Here is an 18339-nt window from a genome sequence, read left to right as displayed (position 1 = left end):
TACAAATGCTAACTGCTACTACTACTGCTACTCCTAATTACAAGAACTGCTACTCCTAAATACATTACACTACTCCTAGATTTCTCAGGTTGTGAGTTGATCTCTTTTTCTTTTTTTTTCGTCCCCTTCTCTTTTGAGTTTCCAACCTTTGTCACTGACCCTGCTGGTCATATGTTGACATGTCTCTCACCATGGAGCAGGTTACCTCCACTCCTTGAATAATTGTCCATGATCCCCACAACTGCCTGTAATTGCTTCCTCTATTGTAATCTTCTCTTTCTCTTCAATCTATGCAAACAAACCACGTGTCTTATATCAACATATCCCTAAACTCATGGCTCCACTACTGGACCACGTTTAACCATGTTTTATCGCCTTATTAGACAAATCAATAGAAAAAACTGCCTCTACCACCTCTACACATGAAACTGTTTCTTTAACCGCTTCACCTTTGACACTTGTTCTGCATTCTAGGACCCACATCTTATCACCAAACTTGTGGCCTTCATTTCTACCATCCACTAGATCATCTCTCTTTGCTTTGACATGCTTGTCAACAGAGAAAATAGTTTTTAGTGCCAACAGGTATACATGTATCATATATACTTTATAATTAAAGAAAAAAAAAGGTATAATTTTATATATTTTGAATCATAATTAAAATAAAAATAAAAATAAGTCATAACCAAACACTATATGAGGGACAACTAAAGACTTCATGAGGCATAACCACAATATTATCATAATTAAAAAAAAATTAATTATAATTAAATAAGAAAAAGGACATTATTAAAAATATGTAAGGTACATCCCGTTCAATAAGTATATATATATAGTAAAATTTCTCTTTTATTATATATACAAAGTAATCATAAAAATAATTTTAAATGTCACTTCAAATGGTGGGAAGTGAAGAAGAATTTTCATAAAAGGATTAGTAAAATCGTTGTGACGTTCGTGAGTATTCGAAATTTACTTTACAAAAACAAGTGTAATGCGATGCCACGTTAAAGAGATTCTGCATTAAAAATAAAAATAAAAATAAAGTTTAGACAAATTGGTTGCGATGGTTTAATCATGTCAAATGTAGGGGCACTTCTACGATTTGAAACTCCTTAAAAAGTGCATTATTTGTATGACAAATATTATACAATCTTCTAATATCACTTTCATAAAAATAAATAACTGTCACAAATCGTTGTAGTTTCACTTTAGAAATTATAAATTATAAATTTTAATAACACTCAAAGATTACATAACATTTAAAATAAAGATTGGGACCCCTTTCCCCCTATCCCCTTTGACTCCCTTTCTTTTTTAATTGGTCATTTTTTCTTTTTCTTTTTCTTTTTCTTTTTTTTCTTCTCCTCCAATCACCACCCGCCACGTGTGTGTAAGGTGGTGGGGGTTGAAGTTTGAGAGGGTTTAAATCACTGCTGTAACATTTATTATATAAATATAAAATTTACTCAAAAAAATATATAACAAAATACATACAATATGTAGTTTTAAAGGATGCATGCTATAGAATTTTCATTTTAATACTAACACAAGTAATATGGACATACCTAAGAACATGGGTCTTTATATGCTCTCCCACCTTTATCTGGTATGTTCTTGTAATCGGCTGAGTAATGCTATCTTTTCAAAATCAATATTAAAAAATAATGTTCGTGTGTTTAGATCCTGTTTGTTTTGATATTTGGTTGAACAAAAAGTAAATAAAATGTTTTTTATGAAAAATATTTTTGTATCATTTTCTTAAAAACGACTTACCTTTAAAAATTTTGTAAGTCTATTTTTACAAAGTTGACTCTCTCACTCATGATCTTTTCCACGCATTTTAGCATTTTCAAATAAATATTTAACTCACTAAAAAGTCATAAATGACACTTTATCGAATCAAAATTTTTCTTTTAAGAAATAAAATATTTTTGTTTTACGTGTCAACTAAACGCCAAAAAATAAAATAAAAATATTTTTTTATGTAAAATTAATTGGCAAGAAAATTTTTTTTTTTATGTAAAATATTTTACGTTTAACAAATGGAGCCTTAGGTAAATATAAATGTGAGGGTAACAAGGATAAATCTAATTCATCATGAACATTTTTCGAGTAGTTTTTTTGATGTAATATTGTTATAATGGATGATGAGCTGATTTTCAAAGACTAATCAAGTGGCATTTGATTTGGTTCTTCAACTTATTAATTACTAATGCTACCATAATAGGAAAATTATTAAGTAATTATGAAGTATTATGTGATATTATTTACATAATGTACTCAATAAATGAGGAACTACAATTAGGTGAGTCATTTTTATTTCTCAACCATCTAACAAAGTGAGTTAACACTGTTTGACCGTGAAAATTTCTCACCGCCTCCATTAAGTGAGAAAACTACCTAAACAGTATCACTTAATACTCCAACACTTATTAATAATTAATTACCCGTCATAGTGAGGGCCACTCATTTTTGGTTCTTGAATAAAATTTGAAAGTGCCCCTGGGACCACGTGACTTGTGTCATAACGCAATCACAATACATCATGGATGATATTATTGAGTAAGGATCCTCTAGAATTTTTTTTTTTTTTAAAGTTTCTTAGAATAGTGCATTATGTGGTTAAAATTTAATGACAAGTCACATTAATTTTTCAGCATTAAATTTTAACCACACAATACACCACTTTAAAAAAAAAAAACACTCTAAAAGATCCTTGGTGAATATTATTTCGTTACCCAACACAAAATCACAAGTCTCACTTCCTCCACTAATTATAAAGGGGCACCACCTGACTTTTTATTTTTATTTTTTTAGAACGCCGCACCACCTGACAATATCACAATATTTTGTGGCAATATTCTCTCTCCACATGAAAAGCAAGCTCCATATATAATCCCCTCCTAGCCATCCATACAGCTCATCCCTATCCTACAACACTAGATATACATAGTGCCCCAAAGAAACTTGGAGATGAAACTAGTTGGGTGGCTATTCATCATCTTATCTGCTCAAGCCCTATCAATTTTGGCTATTGAACTGTCTTCCACAACAACCAGAGACACAAAACACCATATCCAAGAACAAGCAGTTAATGGTAAGAAACTAAGAACCCTCTCTATGCCTTTGTATAATAAAAGCTCAAAAAAAAAAAAAACAAAAACAAAAACAAAACAAAACAAAAAACAAAATTGTTTTGTGTTTCACATTCATTTTGATACAAATATACTATGTTGTCATATATGCAGGTGTAAATGGGGCAACAAGTTTGCATGGAGGAAGTGAAGATGGAAGAGGATATATTCATGTGTTGAAAAAAGCAATGGTTTACATGAGAAATGCACATAGTGGAGCAAGGGGAGCAAAGGGATCTTATGGAGGTGCAAATGTAGTTCATCGCCCTCCCCGTTCGGAGAGAAGTGCAGCTCCTCTATTGCTGGAGAAGAAGAGCTCCCCTTTCTTCTTCATGCTCTCAACAACTATACTATGTGCTGGCTTCAGTTTGGTCCTTGTTTTTCCCTTCTGATCAAAATCTGGACATCAATGGTAGAGAAGCTTAATGGGTTGCTATAACATCATGTTGGTTTGTTTTGTTTTCGTTTTTCCCTCTTAGTTTTGCTATTCAGCTTCCTTGTGTGCTCTGTTTGGATTCCAACAGAAATGATTTTACTAGAATTATGGCACTCGTCATGTAATTTAAACAATCACTGATTGTATTTATGTGATGGAAGTTGTTACAAGTTGGTGTGCTAGTCTTTGTTGTGTATAGGCCTGCAGAAGTTCATGTGTGAGTTCAGTTGGATAATAGTATGCAAAAGAGATGTCAAGGTAACCAAGCAGGTGAGAGCTCATTCGCTTTGATTTTGGTGAGGCAACGCAGTCCCCATCTACCTTTGCTACACGCTTTCACGCACTAGGATCCTGATCAAGTTAAGATAAGGCTTTAGACCATTTTAAAAGTGTGTTCAATAGCCTCACTTTGCTTGGACCCATCTAAGTCGTTCCTCTCCAGCTCCCTAGTAAGTAAAATTTATTATAATTGATTGCTCCCTTCTACTCTTTTTCCATCTAGCAAAAAAAAAATTGTCCAGGTTGCTCAACCCAAAAAAGTGGAATTCAGAACTTGTCATAATCAACTGAGCTTGACAAATTATCACACCAAGAACAGAGATAAATGTCTTAACTTGGGTTAAGTCAAACTTTCAATTTGATGGGTCAAGTACACAAAATAAGACTAAAATAAGTTAAGGTTTTCTAAATTGGTTTTACTAAACATGTTGGTATTGCAATAATAAGTTTATTAGAATCAAAATGATTTTATATCAAGTTGATTAAATCATTTGACCCTTAATTATCTTTGATCAACTTTTGATTTGTTGTAATACATTAAGAATAATAATATATTCAATAAGCTATATTGCATTCATCTTTTTCAAATTTTAGATTTTATTGCAAGGGCATGTAGATAGTGCTAGAAATCTATCAAATTAGGTGGGTTGAAGTGAGCCTTTACCAAACTTTCTTCCGCTGTTACTAAAATTATCTATGTTATTAAGACTAATACTTCAAAAAAATTTACTAGAATAGAAATCCCTAATAGTAAAAATAAAAGATTAAATTTGAAAAAAATCCAAAAAAAATGAAAGTAGTCGAAAAAAACAAATAAATTTGACCCCCTTTCTTAATCTTTAAATACACTTTTTTCAAATTTTGTTTCATTTGTTTTTAGTTTATAGGAATTTCTAATTTACTATAATCTAATTCAAACCAAAAAAAAAAAAGGCCAATAAAAATGTTGCTAAAAAACATAGTAGGCTCATAATTTCTCCATTTACCCTTGCAATTAAATCTAAAGTTTCATAAATTAAATACATACCAAATTCATTCTAACAAATTTATTAATATGTTAAATTTCAAGTTAGGTGATGTTTGATAAAGTTGAAAACTGAAAACTGAAACCTGAAAATTGAAAGTTGAAAATTAAGTATTGAAGACTAAATGCTGAATTTATTAAGTTAAAAAGCTGTTTGATAAAAATTTAACTACTGAACTAAAAATAAATTATTTAATATATATAACATTAAATTTGAAATTTATTATTTTCAAATTATATATTTTAATTTTTATATTGTGATGGTGGTGGTGGTGGTAGTGGTGGTGGCGATGGTATGATGATGATGGTAGTGATAATGGTGGTAGCGGTAGCGGTAGCGGTAGCGGTAGCAGTAGCGATAGCGATGATGGTGGTGGTGGTGGTAGTAGTAGTAGTGGCAATAGTGTGGTGGTGGTGATAGTGATAGTCGCAGTGATCGTCATGGTGGTGGTAATGGTGGCGGCATGGTGGAGGTGGCAACAACGGTGGTAGTGGTGACGGCGGCGGTGGCATGATAGTGGTGGTAGTGAGTTTAAAATAATATATACTGTTACTTATAATTAGTATTTATAAATTTTAGTTAGAAATAAGTAACTTTCATTTGATAAAATTTTATTAAGTTTTAGCTTACATATTAAGAAGCGCTTAAATTTTTAAATGATATCAATTGTAGTTATTAAACAGACTTAATTGATTGTCACTTAAGGGTTATTTAGGATGAACTAAATAATTGTACTTTTTGACTTTTTGGACTAAAAAATACAAGAAAAAATATTGTTGTTTGGGATAACTTTTTGACTTTTTACGAAAAAATGTGTATTAAAATATTATATAAAATAGCAAAATTACCATATTACCCCTAAATATATAATTGCCTACTGACAGTGATGGTACCATCATACATACGATTGGCAGCAAGATATATAGAACCAGATTGCCTACGGTGTTGTTCGGCCCGTGGGGGCCCACCATGTGTCTCGTTTTGATAATCAGAACCATTCAATGTGTAGAACTCGTCAAGTATTATACGTTTGTAAAAAATCACGGTGATCGGATATCGATAGCTATCTAATCGGATTAATTTTTTGTCAACCGTTACTTTGTGTACCGTCCACTTTTTTATACAAAACTGATTTGATCATATAGTTATCGATATCCGATCAACGTGATTTTTTTACAAACATATAGTATTCGACGAGTTCTACACATTGACGGTTCAAATTATCAAAACGGGAGCTGTAATAGGCCTCCACGAGTCGAACAACACTGTCTTATGTAAATTTTGTGTGCACCCGCTTAGCGAGTTCATACCATCACTTCAGACCAAAACATTACTGCAGCCAAAAAGTTGACTTGCACTTTTTTTGAAAAAATTTGTTTTATATATATATATATATATTTTATGAATTGTGATAACTTTTTGATTTTTTTTATAAATTTTTGACTTTTTACATTTTTTAAACATAACAAACTAGTTCTTAATACATTCAGTTTTAAGTGGTGAATCATATTATCAAACACCTCTCAGTTATACAATGAACTCAAAGTTCTTTGCATCCACGTTGCATTTTCCTGTTATATTTCATAAACACATTTCAACTGAAATAAAAAAGAATTGTCCAGCGTCACAATAAACATAAATAATGTACCCAAAAAAAACAAAGGAAAAAATACGACCAATGGAAAATTGTTTTGGCAATATAAATGTATCATAAATCGACCGGCTCGATTAACCAGCACGACATTGTCGGATGATTCAATCCTTTATATGTCAAACAAGAACTTCTCAAAGAGTTTCATATGTTCTGTTTGGAGCGAAATCGCCACCGATAAGCTCCCATCATTGGTTGGACTCGGCAATGCAAAGGCTAAGCCTTCATATGCAATCCCGCCCGGTCCCATGAAAATAGGCCGGCCCCAACCAAAATCCGCGTCATGAATCGGCAGCCTAACCCAACTGGTGATCCCGAGGTTTGGGCACTTGAAAGTGTGGGCTCCACGAACGAGCGCCTTTAAATCGGGCTGTAGTTCCAAGTAATCAAGAGCGGATCTTAGATAATCATTGTCCATCCGTACTAATGCATCGTGAATTCGACTTGCAGCATACCATGTTGGCTTTGATTGGAGATCACCGGCTATAGCTAGAGGCGTGGTGGTGAAAATCACATTGCCAAAGTAGCCCGGTGGTAGTGCAGGTCTTAATCTGGACCGTCCATCTGTCGCGATGTACAACTTGGTTTCTTGATTATCTGGTAGTCCCCGTGCCTTGCACACCGATCGCCACACATGTCCTGCAAGCATTTCATACGAGCTGTAATTGACCATGTTCCCATCTTCCTTCGACTTGGCTTTGAGAGTGTTGAGTTGGTCCTTGGTTAATTTGAAAATGGAAACCGTTGCCTCAGGAACTGATTCGGGCTTTGTTGATTGAGGATCGACTTTCATGGAAGGAGGGGGCTGGTATTCAATGTGGTGGAAAGCAGGTTGTGGTGGGTCCCGGGCACGGAGCAGGGTCCGGTCAATGAACGGTGGAATTGTGAGGTCAAGACCACGAGCAATATCAGACCATGTGTTGACAAAGTGGAGACCAGAAGATCCATCTGCTACGTGATGTTGCATACCAACACCGAGGGACACTCCCCCACATTTGAAATACGTCACCTGCAAAAAATCAAAGCATACTAAGATCGTGGTATTGATGAAGATCGAGAAGTCCTCGGATGAAGAATAAATTAAAGGATAATTTTAGTTTTAAGAAGATTGAGTCCAATAGTTTGAACTCAATGCTAACTGATGTATACAACAGAGTCGAACTGAAAATGAAAATAGCATAAACCTATCAATAAATATGCTGAACCTAACTAAATTAACACAAGGAGTTATCAAACTAACATGAGTTTGGTATTTCAACATGCACTGATTTATTAACTTAAACTTCTAATGATTTTTTAATGCTTTACTTTGATTTCTAGTTTGTGGACATAAGCACAGGTGTGCTAAGACTCATTCTGTTAGATTTCTAGTGACATCTCTGCCTGAATGGGTTATACACCCTAGCTCAGTTGTTCTTGTTTCCAATAAAAAAACTAGAAGAGAAAAGGAGAGTGACATAGCAAATGTAACGCGGTCTTGCAATTTAAGTTTATAATTTAGATGTGGTTCATAAAACTCAAGATCTAGTTATTAGGATACATTTCAATCAAATGAATTTAGACTGTTTGGATCTAGGATTCAAGGAGTGATTTGTGAAAGTGAGAGGAAAATGTGACAAAAATTTAGGTTCTATTTCACTCACTTTTCCCATCCTATCTACTTTCCATCTTCAAATTCCTCAAATTCTTAAACCCAAACACAACCTTACGGAAATTAGCTACAAGTTTCATCAATTATCTATCCAGCCCCTATTGCCGCCTGGAATTCTTCTGCTCAAATGAATTTTCACTTTAATAGACCTAATCTTAACCTAATGGTGACGCCTAACGCTAATGTTTGATATCATGACGAGAATCGAGGGGTGTACTTTTTGGGGCAACCTTGCCTTAATTAGATGTAAGTACATCCAACCATATTTTTGACAGCTAACTGAACCATAAAACAACAGACAACCAAAACCAATACCTACTACTGCTCGGTTTGATTAAATTTTTCTTCTGTAATAAATCGTTAGGTACAAGCTTGTAATAATTAACTCAACTATAGTCATGTTAGGTGGCCCATTTCTTAAGAGTTTTGAAATCAAATTATTGTTAACATGTTTTCCACCTTTCTAGTTCCAGCCTGTTTCTCGCCTAGAACCAGATGTGGAAAAGCATTTATTTGGGCCAACCCCCTCACTAAATGCACATGTTGCTAACCGTCATCTCCCCTAAAGAGTTGTACACAAAGAACTTTCCAATGGTTAGGTGTACAATATTGAAGGTCTAATGATAGTGAAACTCAACAACGTAAATGGTTCAAATCAAACAGTTCAAATCAAGCCATTAAACACCATATCCAGTTCTCTTCCCGTGCATGTTGTATCATTCATCAGCGACTTATGATAGTGAAACTCAACTACAATTTCCACAACTACAATAATCAAAGTATATCCCTCTCCCTTTTATTGTCTTTTCATTTCTGTCATTAACTATAGTATTGTTATTTATAATTTTTATGTGTTCTGTGAACCACATAGTTCCATTTACTCAGACAAAAGCAATAGTCGTAAAACTCAATGGCAACTATAGAGATAAATCACATACACTCAAGGAGTTAATAGCTCCTATATAGTTGTACTGTTCCTATACATAATTGTAATAACAGGATCACCGTACCCCCAAAAAAAAAAAAAATTTATTTCAGGGCCAGGGCACCCACTAATATTGAAACCAAACAGTCGACGAATTTGGATAAAGCTTTTTGCATGTGAAATTTAAATTAAAATTGGAAACTTGACCTAGAAGTTGGGTTGCCATTGCATCAGTTAAGGCATCAAAATTTTTGTAATAAAATAAGAGGGGCCTATGGGTGTGTCCATATTATAAACGAGTGAGTCGTCTTGTCTTGGCTTTGCTTGAAGGTAACTTATGATAATTATGAAAGAGACAACTTAGCTACATGCTTACTTCATTCAAAACAAAAATAAAAATCAACAAGGAACATGAGGCATAGGTTTTGCTTGGGTTTGTGGGTGTGAATTTGAGTTTCCTATTAGGTAGCGTAAGATTTTGTTAAAAAATAAGAACGACAAAATAAATAAATAATTCAATTCATTGAAGAACCATTTATTTTTTGGTAGGTAGGTGGATGGCTAATGTGTGTATGTAATGCATATGTACATGTAAATATTGTTAATTAGCAATACAATTAAATAATAAACTTCAAACAATTTAAAATGTAAAATAAAATTTTTAGTCTTTCAAAGATTACCTCAACAAAAATCTAAAGAATATGAAATTTTATTTATCCTGATTTGAGTTATTCTAGTATTCAAACATTTCACATATACTTAGAAACAATAATTCACAAATAGAATTTTTGGCAGATTTCTTGTCCACCACTCTTTTGTACTAGTTTCTTTTCCTCTTTTGTTTATTTATTAATAATATCTCCCTGATCATAACAAAATGGAAAAACTGCAAATAACTGGTGGTACTTTCATAAAATATTTATAAATTCATGAAAAAATTTATATCTTTAAAGTTAATAAAGTTTGCCCCTAATTTGTAATTTTTTTTTTTTGAAAACATGCATTGAAGTGCAAATTTCCCAAAAGAAAATTCATATTTTTAAAGAATGATTTGGATTGCCACAAATTCTACATAGAAAGTGTGTTTGTGTTATGACTTTAGTTTTGAAAAAACATTTCAGTAAAAACATGACTTTAATTAATTTATTAAAAAATTAGAATTCTATTTTGAAAACATGATTAAAAAATAATTTATATTTAGGAACATGACCAGAATTGTTTGAATTTAAGAATTTTATTTTAAATTTAATAATATAATTTTAAAAAAGGCAAAAAAAAAAAAAAAAAAAAAAAAAAAAAGAATAGAACACCAACAAACAAACTACTAGGGCACCAAAGACGCGGAATCAACATTTTCTTTTTTTCTTTTTTTTTTTTTTTGTTGTTGTTGTTGTTGTTGTAAATTACACTACCATCCCATAGTTTTTAAAATATATAACAAGGTTTATAAATAGTATAAAATTACAAAAATAAACCATATAAAATATATTTTTTTCACCTGACTAATAAATTACTGATAAAAAAATTATGTAAATTAAAATTTTAAAAGAACAATATAAAGTAGTAAAAAAAAAATGGTTCAGTTTTTAAAATTTTACCTTCCCTCTCCCAATTTTACTCCTAATGATATAGAATTAAAGGTTAAACATGAGAAAGAAAATAGTGTGAAATTATTTCATAGAGAGAATCATTAGTGGTGAAATTAGGAATCTCAATCAAAAAATATAACGGGACTAAATTATCAAAACTATAAATTTTATCAATAATGTGTAAGAGTTCTAAATTAACGCTATGTTTAGTTGAATGATTTAAGCAGAGATTTAGAAAAAGAAATAGAAAAATTAAGTGAAATGTGAATAAAATATAATTATATTTCACGTTTCACAGATATTTTTTCTTTCTCTTTTTAAATCTCTTTTCAAGAGTTCTAATAAAGCTCTAACAGTGATGCCACATGCTGATGTGATGGTTTTTTTTTTTTTTTTTTTTTTTTTTTTGACAACTCTAGTATTAGAGTTCTTTATCACTGTCCAAATTTTATTGTATTAATTTTAATTTTTTGAAAAAAATCTATGTAATTTGTTTATTTATTTATTTTAATAACATGGGACCCACTGTCATTCAACATTCTCACGAAAAGCTAAAAAAACAACAAACTCCAAATAAAATATTAAAAAAAAATGTTCAAGACTTAAAAGATTTATTAAATATTTTATATGAATGAAGAATTAAGTTTTACGTGAATTTTAAATCAACTTTTGATAAAAATTTTAACAAAATCTTTTATCTCTAACATAACTCTGAAACAAAGGAAAGAATAAACAGAGTATAGTAAAAAAGCAAAAGAGAAAAGGAATCATCATCCCACCTGCAAGACGAGAATAGGATACGATGAAATCCCTTTAGAATAATCGACGGCAGGAATGAGCTGCCGAAGCTCCAGCGTAGGCGCAAAGTCCCCAAAATCATCGACACAACTATCACTCTCTGCTTCTACAAACAACACTCCTTCATCGTTACAATCGATTTCGATACGCCCATCATCGTCACGAGCCAGCCGTCCAGCCATGGGATAGAACGCCACGAGGGCTCTGCTCAGGGCGTCTTTTAGCACATGGGGTTCAAAGAAATTGGGCGAACCATTGGGTCTGTAAAAGTAGACGCTGGGTGTGTGGAAGCTCGGAACCACCAGGTCCACGTTCGAGTTCCACAGCCTCCTCTTCGAAGATGGAATCTCCTGCGCCGCCTTCACCATTGTCGACTCCCTCACTTCTATCCTCATTCCTAACTTGCGCCTGTCGACTCCCTCACGTTTAATTTTTTTTTTTTTTTTTTTGGGAAATTTGAAAATTTGATGGAATTTGAATTTGAATTTGAATTGGGGATTTTTGAGAGAGGAGTTGTGAAAATGTGTGAAGGAAGGAAAGCAATATATGCGTGGGTTTAAGTTAACGCATGAAAATGGAAACCAGAGACAGAGAGAGATAGAAGAGGAGGGGGGTTATGAATTTGGTGGAAATGGGTTGAGTTTTAATCACACAAGTAAAATAATTTTATTTTTTATTTATTTAAATTGATGTTCACCTACCGCCGCGGAAATTGATCAGGACCGGCTACCAAACGACAGGTGTAAAAGTCATAGTTGAACACTAGCACAAAAGATTAGACTGAGGAAAAATGTTTAATGCACACGGTAATATTAATACAAAATTATATAAGGCTTCGTTTGGTAAGGAAGTTTGGGGTTATTTTAATCATAAAAAATAAAATGAGTTATTTTATTTACAATAAATAAAACATCATATTCAACGCTGCTACACACCCCCAGTTAGGAATGGCAACGGGACGGGGCGGGGCCGAGGACCACCCTCCCCGTCCTCGATCCCCGATAGTGAGAAATTCCTCGCCCCCGCCCCCGATCCCCGACGGGGACCCTATCGGCCCCCCCACCCCCGCCCCCAATCGGGGTTCGGGTTTCCCCGACCCCGAAAATCCCCGACCTGTTCAAAAAATATTCAATGAACCTGTTGTATACATAAACATATATATACTCAAAAATCTATATATATATATATATAAATATGAATCTATTGTATTGAATATGAATATATATACTCAAAAATCTGTTGTATATGAATATATATACTCAAAAATTAAAAAACCTGTTGTATTGAATAGATTCATATATACATATATATATATATATGAATCTTTATATATATATGAATCTATCATCATCATCATCAACAACAACTTAAAAAAAAAAAAAAAAAAATTTGAAATGGCGACGGAGGCAGTGGTGGTGGAGGATCTATCATCATCTATCATCATCCACATCATCATCAGCAGCAACTTAAAAAAAAAAAAAATCTGAAATGGCGACGGAGGCAGTGGTGGTGGAGGATCTATCATCATCTATCATCATCATCTATCATCATCCACTTAAAAAAATAAAAAAAATCTGCAGATCTGTTCGTCAAGCTGCAGCGGATGATCGACGGTGTTGCGAAGAGGAAGCGAAGAGGCGGTGTTGCCATGGCGACAGAGGCGGTGGTGGTGGAGGATCGGCGACAGATCTGTTCAGATCTGTTTCGATCTGATCTAGATGATGAGGAGAGAGAGGGGGAGAGGAAAGGGAGGGAGAGAGATGAGACTGAGATTTGAGTCATTGAGTAAGGGAGAGAGAGATGAAAGCCACGGTGAGAGAGAGACACACAGAGGAAGTGAAATGAAAAAATAGGTTTGGTTTATATATATATATATATATAGGAGGGGTAAAAGGGTATTTTCACTTCGGGGATAATTCAGAGACGGGGATGGGGCCGGGGCTTGAACACTGATCACCGTCCCCGGCCCGAAACAGATCGGGGATTGATTTTCAAATACCGTCCCCTCCCCGTCGGGGGTATTTTTCTTGGAAAAATCACTTAAATCGGGGTCGGGATCGGGGATCCCCGTCGAGCTGGTTTCAAATTGCCATCCCTACCCCCAGTGAGGGTCAACCCCCAGTGACGTGGCGCACCCCCATTGACCAGTTTTTTTTTTTTTTCTTTCCTTTCAATCCCGCAGTGCCACGTGGCACTAGGGGGTGGGGTTTACTGGGGTCGGATGCAGTTTTGCATCATATTTAACCTATAATCATTAAATTTTTCTTTTACAAAAAAAAAGTCAAAAAGTCAAAAAATCCTTTCCAAATCAAACTTTTTAACCCAGGCTAAAATAGTTCAAAAAATCAAAAAGTCAACTCACTTTTCAAGCAGAGGCTAAATATTTATGAATTTACATAAATAATTTTATAAAAATATATAAGTTAAATATAAATTTACATAAATTTATAAAAAGTTATATTATTTTATAAATTTACACTAATTTATATAATTTTTTTTTGTTATATATGGCGTATTGAATAGAACATGTCATGTATGTACGAGAGAGAATTTTGTGATAAAATTGTACATTGCATTCAGTAGAACATGTCATGTATGTACAAGAGAGAATTTTGTAACAAAATTACACACGGTGCGTTGAATAGAACATATCACGTATCGTATGTACGAGAGAGAGAGAGAGAGAGAGAGGAGAGAGAGAGAGAGGAAACAAACAGGGGTGAAGTTGGTGAGACGATGACCTAGAAACTCCTACCCCACTACTTCATTCACTCCTCAAAAGTCTCACCACCACCAACCCTTAGGTTTGTTGGTCCCACTAACATTTGAGGCTCTGTTTTGATCTAATTAGTAATGCTATAATAACGACACATTTTTATGTCATGTGTGGTTTTTTTTTTTTTTTTTTTTTTTTTTTTTTTTTTTTTTTTTGGAACAGGAAAAAAAAAGTTATGTGTCATCACAGTTTTGTTGGGCCCTAGTTCTGGGGTAATCGGTTGCCAGCTAAGAATTAACCCTCACCAAGTGAGGGACCCACCATTAGGACACTAATAGAGGGCAACTCCACGCCGCAGCAGGGGCCAGAGACTGAGGGAAGTAAAGGCATTACTCACAAAGAATGATCTCAAATACCCCTTCCCAAAATTGACCTAATTCTTCGGCTGAGGAATGGGCAGCTTCCTCCACCAGGCCACCATGTGTGGTTGATTACATGACTTGTGTCATTTCTGCTTGGTGGGTGTAGTTGATTACATGATTTGAGTCATTACTGCTTGGTGGGTGAGTTTTGTCTTGGGGGATTGAGGAGGGAGATTAGATTATTAGTCTATTTGAATTAATAATTTATTATTTAATTTAATATTTTTGTACTGAATTATTAGTGTCTTTAGATTATTAGTTTCAAATTTATTAGACTATTATGTCTTATAGGAAGGGGTGAGAGACAAATGGAGGGATAAGGAGATATGAGATTAGGTGATGAAATGATCATTTTGACCATCTACTATTTAATTATGTATTATATTTAATAAAATTTAATAAAATTTAAATGTCTCAATTTAAAAATAAAATAATTTTATTTAATTTTTTTATAGATATTTTATTGATGTTTTATTTTAAAATTTTGTTTATATTTTATTTAATTTCATTATTTAAATTTTAATAGATGTTTTATTTAATTTTATTATTTAATTATTATTATTATTTAAAATAAATTTATTTAAAATTTTAATTAAAAAATAACATATATTTTTATTGATATTTTATTTATTTAATTTTTAAAAAATAAATTTATTTAATTGTGTAAAAAATAAAATAAAATAAATTTTTATTTAATCTAGTAAAAAATAATTAAAATATTAAAGATATGTTTAATATTGGTATTATTTAGTAAATAATTGAAAAAGGTAAAATAGTCATTTGAACATTTATCATTCTCCATAATATTCCAAACAAACATAGGATTCATATCATATCCAACCAAATAGTTCTTTCATGACATCTAATCTCATGACAAAACAAATATGGAATACAAATACAGTTCAACCAAATAGTCTGGGGACAATATATAACAAAACTAACAGTTCAGTGGATTCTAGGGGTGAGCATGGTCCGGATTGGACCGGATTGGGATAAAACCAGGACCAATCCGCTATCTACGGTTCCTAAAAAATTGGAACCAATCCAATCCGTTTAAATCATGGAACCAATCCGAACCAATCCATTTAAATACGGATTAGATCGGTTTAGGACCACGGATTCACATAATTAAATAACAAAAATATATTTATAACACTTTAATTTTATAAAAATATAAACATAACGCTATATTAGTTCCACAATAGCAACATATTTTTCTATAATAGCGACATACTGTTCTAAAATTTAAACAACCATAAGAAAATTTGGTTTTACTATAAGTATTTAAACCATTACAAATTAAAACTAAAAACCAACAAACAAGAGTAATAAAAGAAAATATTATACGATTTTAGGTTTGAGTTTAGATTTTATATAGAACTAAGAGAAGATACTATGGGGGAGGATGTATAATAAAAATATAGATTATTTGTATACGGTTTGGATCGGTTCCAATCCGGAACCGTGGGGTTCAATCCGGAACCAATCCGTAAACTACGGATTTTTAATTCTTCAATCCGGAACCGAACCGCGGATTCAAAAAACCAATCCAAACCTATCGGATTGGACTGGACTGGATCGGATTACGGATTTCACGGATCACTTGCTCAGCCCTAGTGGATTCCAATCCTCTCTTATCCAATTCATCCAAACAAACATACCTCTAAGATATAGATATTAGTGGTTGAATAAGAAAATTATTTGGTAGTATTTGAATATTAATTCACCATCTTATTTTCAAAAGTGATATACAAGTAATTAATCTTACGTTGTGTTTAGTTCGAAGATATGGAAAGAGATTTAGAAATCGAAAAAAAAGATAAAGATAAAATGTAAATAAAATATATCTACATTTCACTTAATTTCACACACATTTTCTCTTTCTCTTTCCAAATCTTTTAACCAAACACCGTATTCATGTTTTAGTCAACAAACTTTAATTTAAATTTGCTATTGAACTAAAATATAATGGGGATTTTTTTAAAGATATCTGATATTAAGATTTTATAGCATAAAAGATATTCAATATTTTCATAATATCTAAGGTCTCTCAAATCAAACTAGAAAAAATTCAATCCAAAGAAATTCTCTGGTCTAGCCAAGCTAGAGAAAATTTCAATCCAAACCAGAGAAGTTCTCTGGTCCAAGCCAGAGAAAATTTCAATCCAAACCAGAGAAAATTCAATCCAAAGAAATTCTTTGGTCCAGAGAAATTCTTTTGTTTGTGTTGTCTTCAAATCTCAGATAAATCTATTTCTAATTTTTTTTGAACTCAATCTTCACTCCTCAAAAGAAGAAAAAGCGACATAAGAACTTTTCAAACAACAAAGGACAAATCACAATATATGCCCAAATAATAGAGGTCCATTCCATTGTATTTTCAAAATTTGGAATTTGAGTTTCACAAGCTTAGGAAAAATAAGTAAATAAATAAAAACCACACCTATATGTGATTTGTGAGTATCAAGCATGAGATTCAAAAACTGAGAGAGAAGAACAAAATCACCATTAGAAGAGTGGGTACTGAAAGCTAGACTGTGAAGTGCCGTGGAGCTACTGAAGAACAAAATGTCGCCGAAGTAGAAGCTAGATGAGGGGAAGGAAGAGAACCTTGCCTCCATTTCCTTCCCCCACTACCTCAACGCCGTGGAACTGGAGTTCGAGCTCGTCGTCCTTCGATGTCGAAATCTCTCTGACGCCGATAACTCCATGTAGCCCTTGTTGTGTCGCTACTGTTGAACACTGAACTATCAAAATCGAGCAAAGTCAAGGGCTTCACCACGGGCATAGAGACTGTGGGGGCCATATATAGCATTTGGCTCCATCTCGCATGATCAAATCCTTCCTTATTCGGTCAAATGGCCGGTTGGGCAAGGGTCCGAGTGAAAAGCAGTTCGCTACAAAAGAAGTCGAATGGCGAACTGAAGGTGGGTCCAACCCCGAGGCCCAAGAGAGAAAACATATAAACAGAAGAACATCAGCCAGAAAGAGGTATGTGAGAACCATTACACTTAACTTAAAATACAAGGAATTCAGAGAGTAGAGACTGACTTGTCCGTCGGAGTGCTAATTCTGGCACCGCCGATCGGAGTGTTTAATCCTTTTCAGGTAACTAGCTGAAGATCACGAGCGTCCCCCAAGATTAGAAGAATATTTCCAAACCTCTTCTTCACAATTGGCGTCGTCTGTGGGAATACTCAAGCACATCCATGGCGGGCGTGATGGAAGATCCTCCGGCAGTCACTATCGACCCTACACCGCAAGATGAAACCACTCCAAGCAATATGCTTGGGCTAGAGAATATTACCGCAAGAAGGGCCTTGAACTTCGGTTCACCCTGGACATCAGCACAAGAGGCAATGCAAGCGATTATGGAGCAAGCAAAGCAAAATGAACAGAGGTTGGAGAACATGATCGCTGAGAACGAACGTCTCTGTCAGGATTTGGCCTTGGAAATAGCGAAGTCCAAACAAGCTGTACGCCAGGATTCGAAATGACCTCTGAGGGCAGGTGGTCGACGACCTCGAGCCTAACAACAGGACACTGACAGTGACTCTGACTCATTATCCCTGGAGCCCAAAAAGAAGGGTCAACTCGAAGCTACCAGTTCTTCTGAAGAGAGTGTACGTATAAGGCATAAGCGAAGAAGGAACAGTTCTGATGAAGAAGACCAGCATGATCCCTTTGTACGACGGATCGCAAGGGCGGTC

At 33.8% G+C, this 18339-nt stretch overlaps 1 protein-coding gene and 1 long non-coding RNA gene across 2 annotated transcripts; one reads left to right on the top strand and one right to left on the bottom strand.

Annotated features, from left to right (window-relative positions):
* Window positions 1-2800: 2800 nt before the first annotated feature.
* Window positions 2801-3743, top strand: LOC114310218 (uncharacterized). The gene is made up of 2 exons (XR_014356700.1): window positions 2801-3100; window positions 3252-3743. It is a non-coding gene; the product is annotated as an uncharacterized LOC114310218 (long non-coding RNA).
* A 2683-nt stretch (window positions 3744-6426) lies between these two features.
* Window positions 6427-12394, bottom strand: LOC114310244 (shikimate O-hydroxycinnamoyltransferase). The gene is made up of 2 exons (XM_028256192.2): window positions 11473-12394; window positions 6427-7537 (listed from the first exon to the last, which is right to left on the bottom strand). Exons 1-2 carry the CDS (start codon window positions 11884-11886, stop codon window positions 6641-6643), a joined length of 1311 nt encoding a protein of 436 aa, XP_028111993.2. The 5' UTR covers window positions 11887-12394; the 3' UTR covers window positions 6427-6640.
* Window positions 12395-18339: the final 5945 nt, after the last annotated feature.

This window comes from Camellia sinensis, chromosome 15 (genome assembly GCF_055761805.1).
Source record: "Camellia sinensis isolate YWXY chromosome 15, ASM5576180v1, whole genome shotgun sequence".
Classification (NCBI taxonomy): Eukaryota; Viridiplantae; Streptophyta; class Magnoliopsida; order Ericales; family Theaceae; genus Camellia; species Camellia sinensis.
Note: the sequence above shows the minus strand (reverse complement) of the source record. Positions and strands in the feature narration are given on the sequence as shown.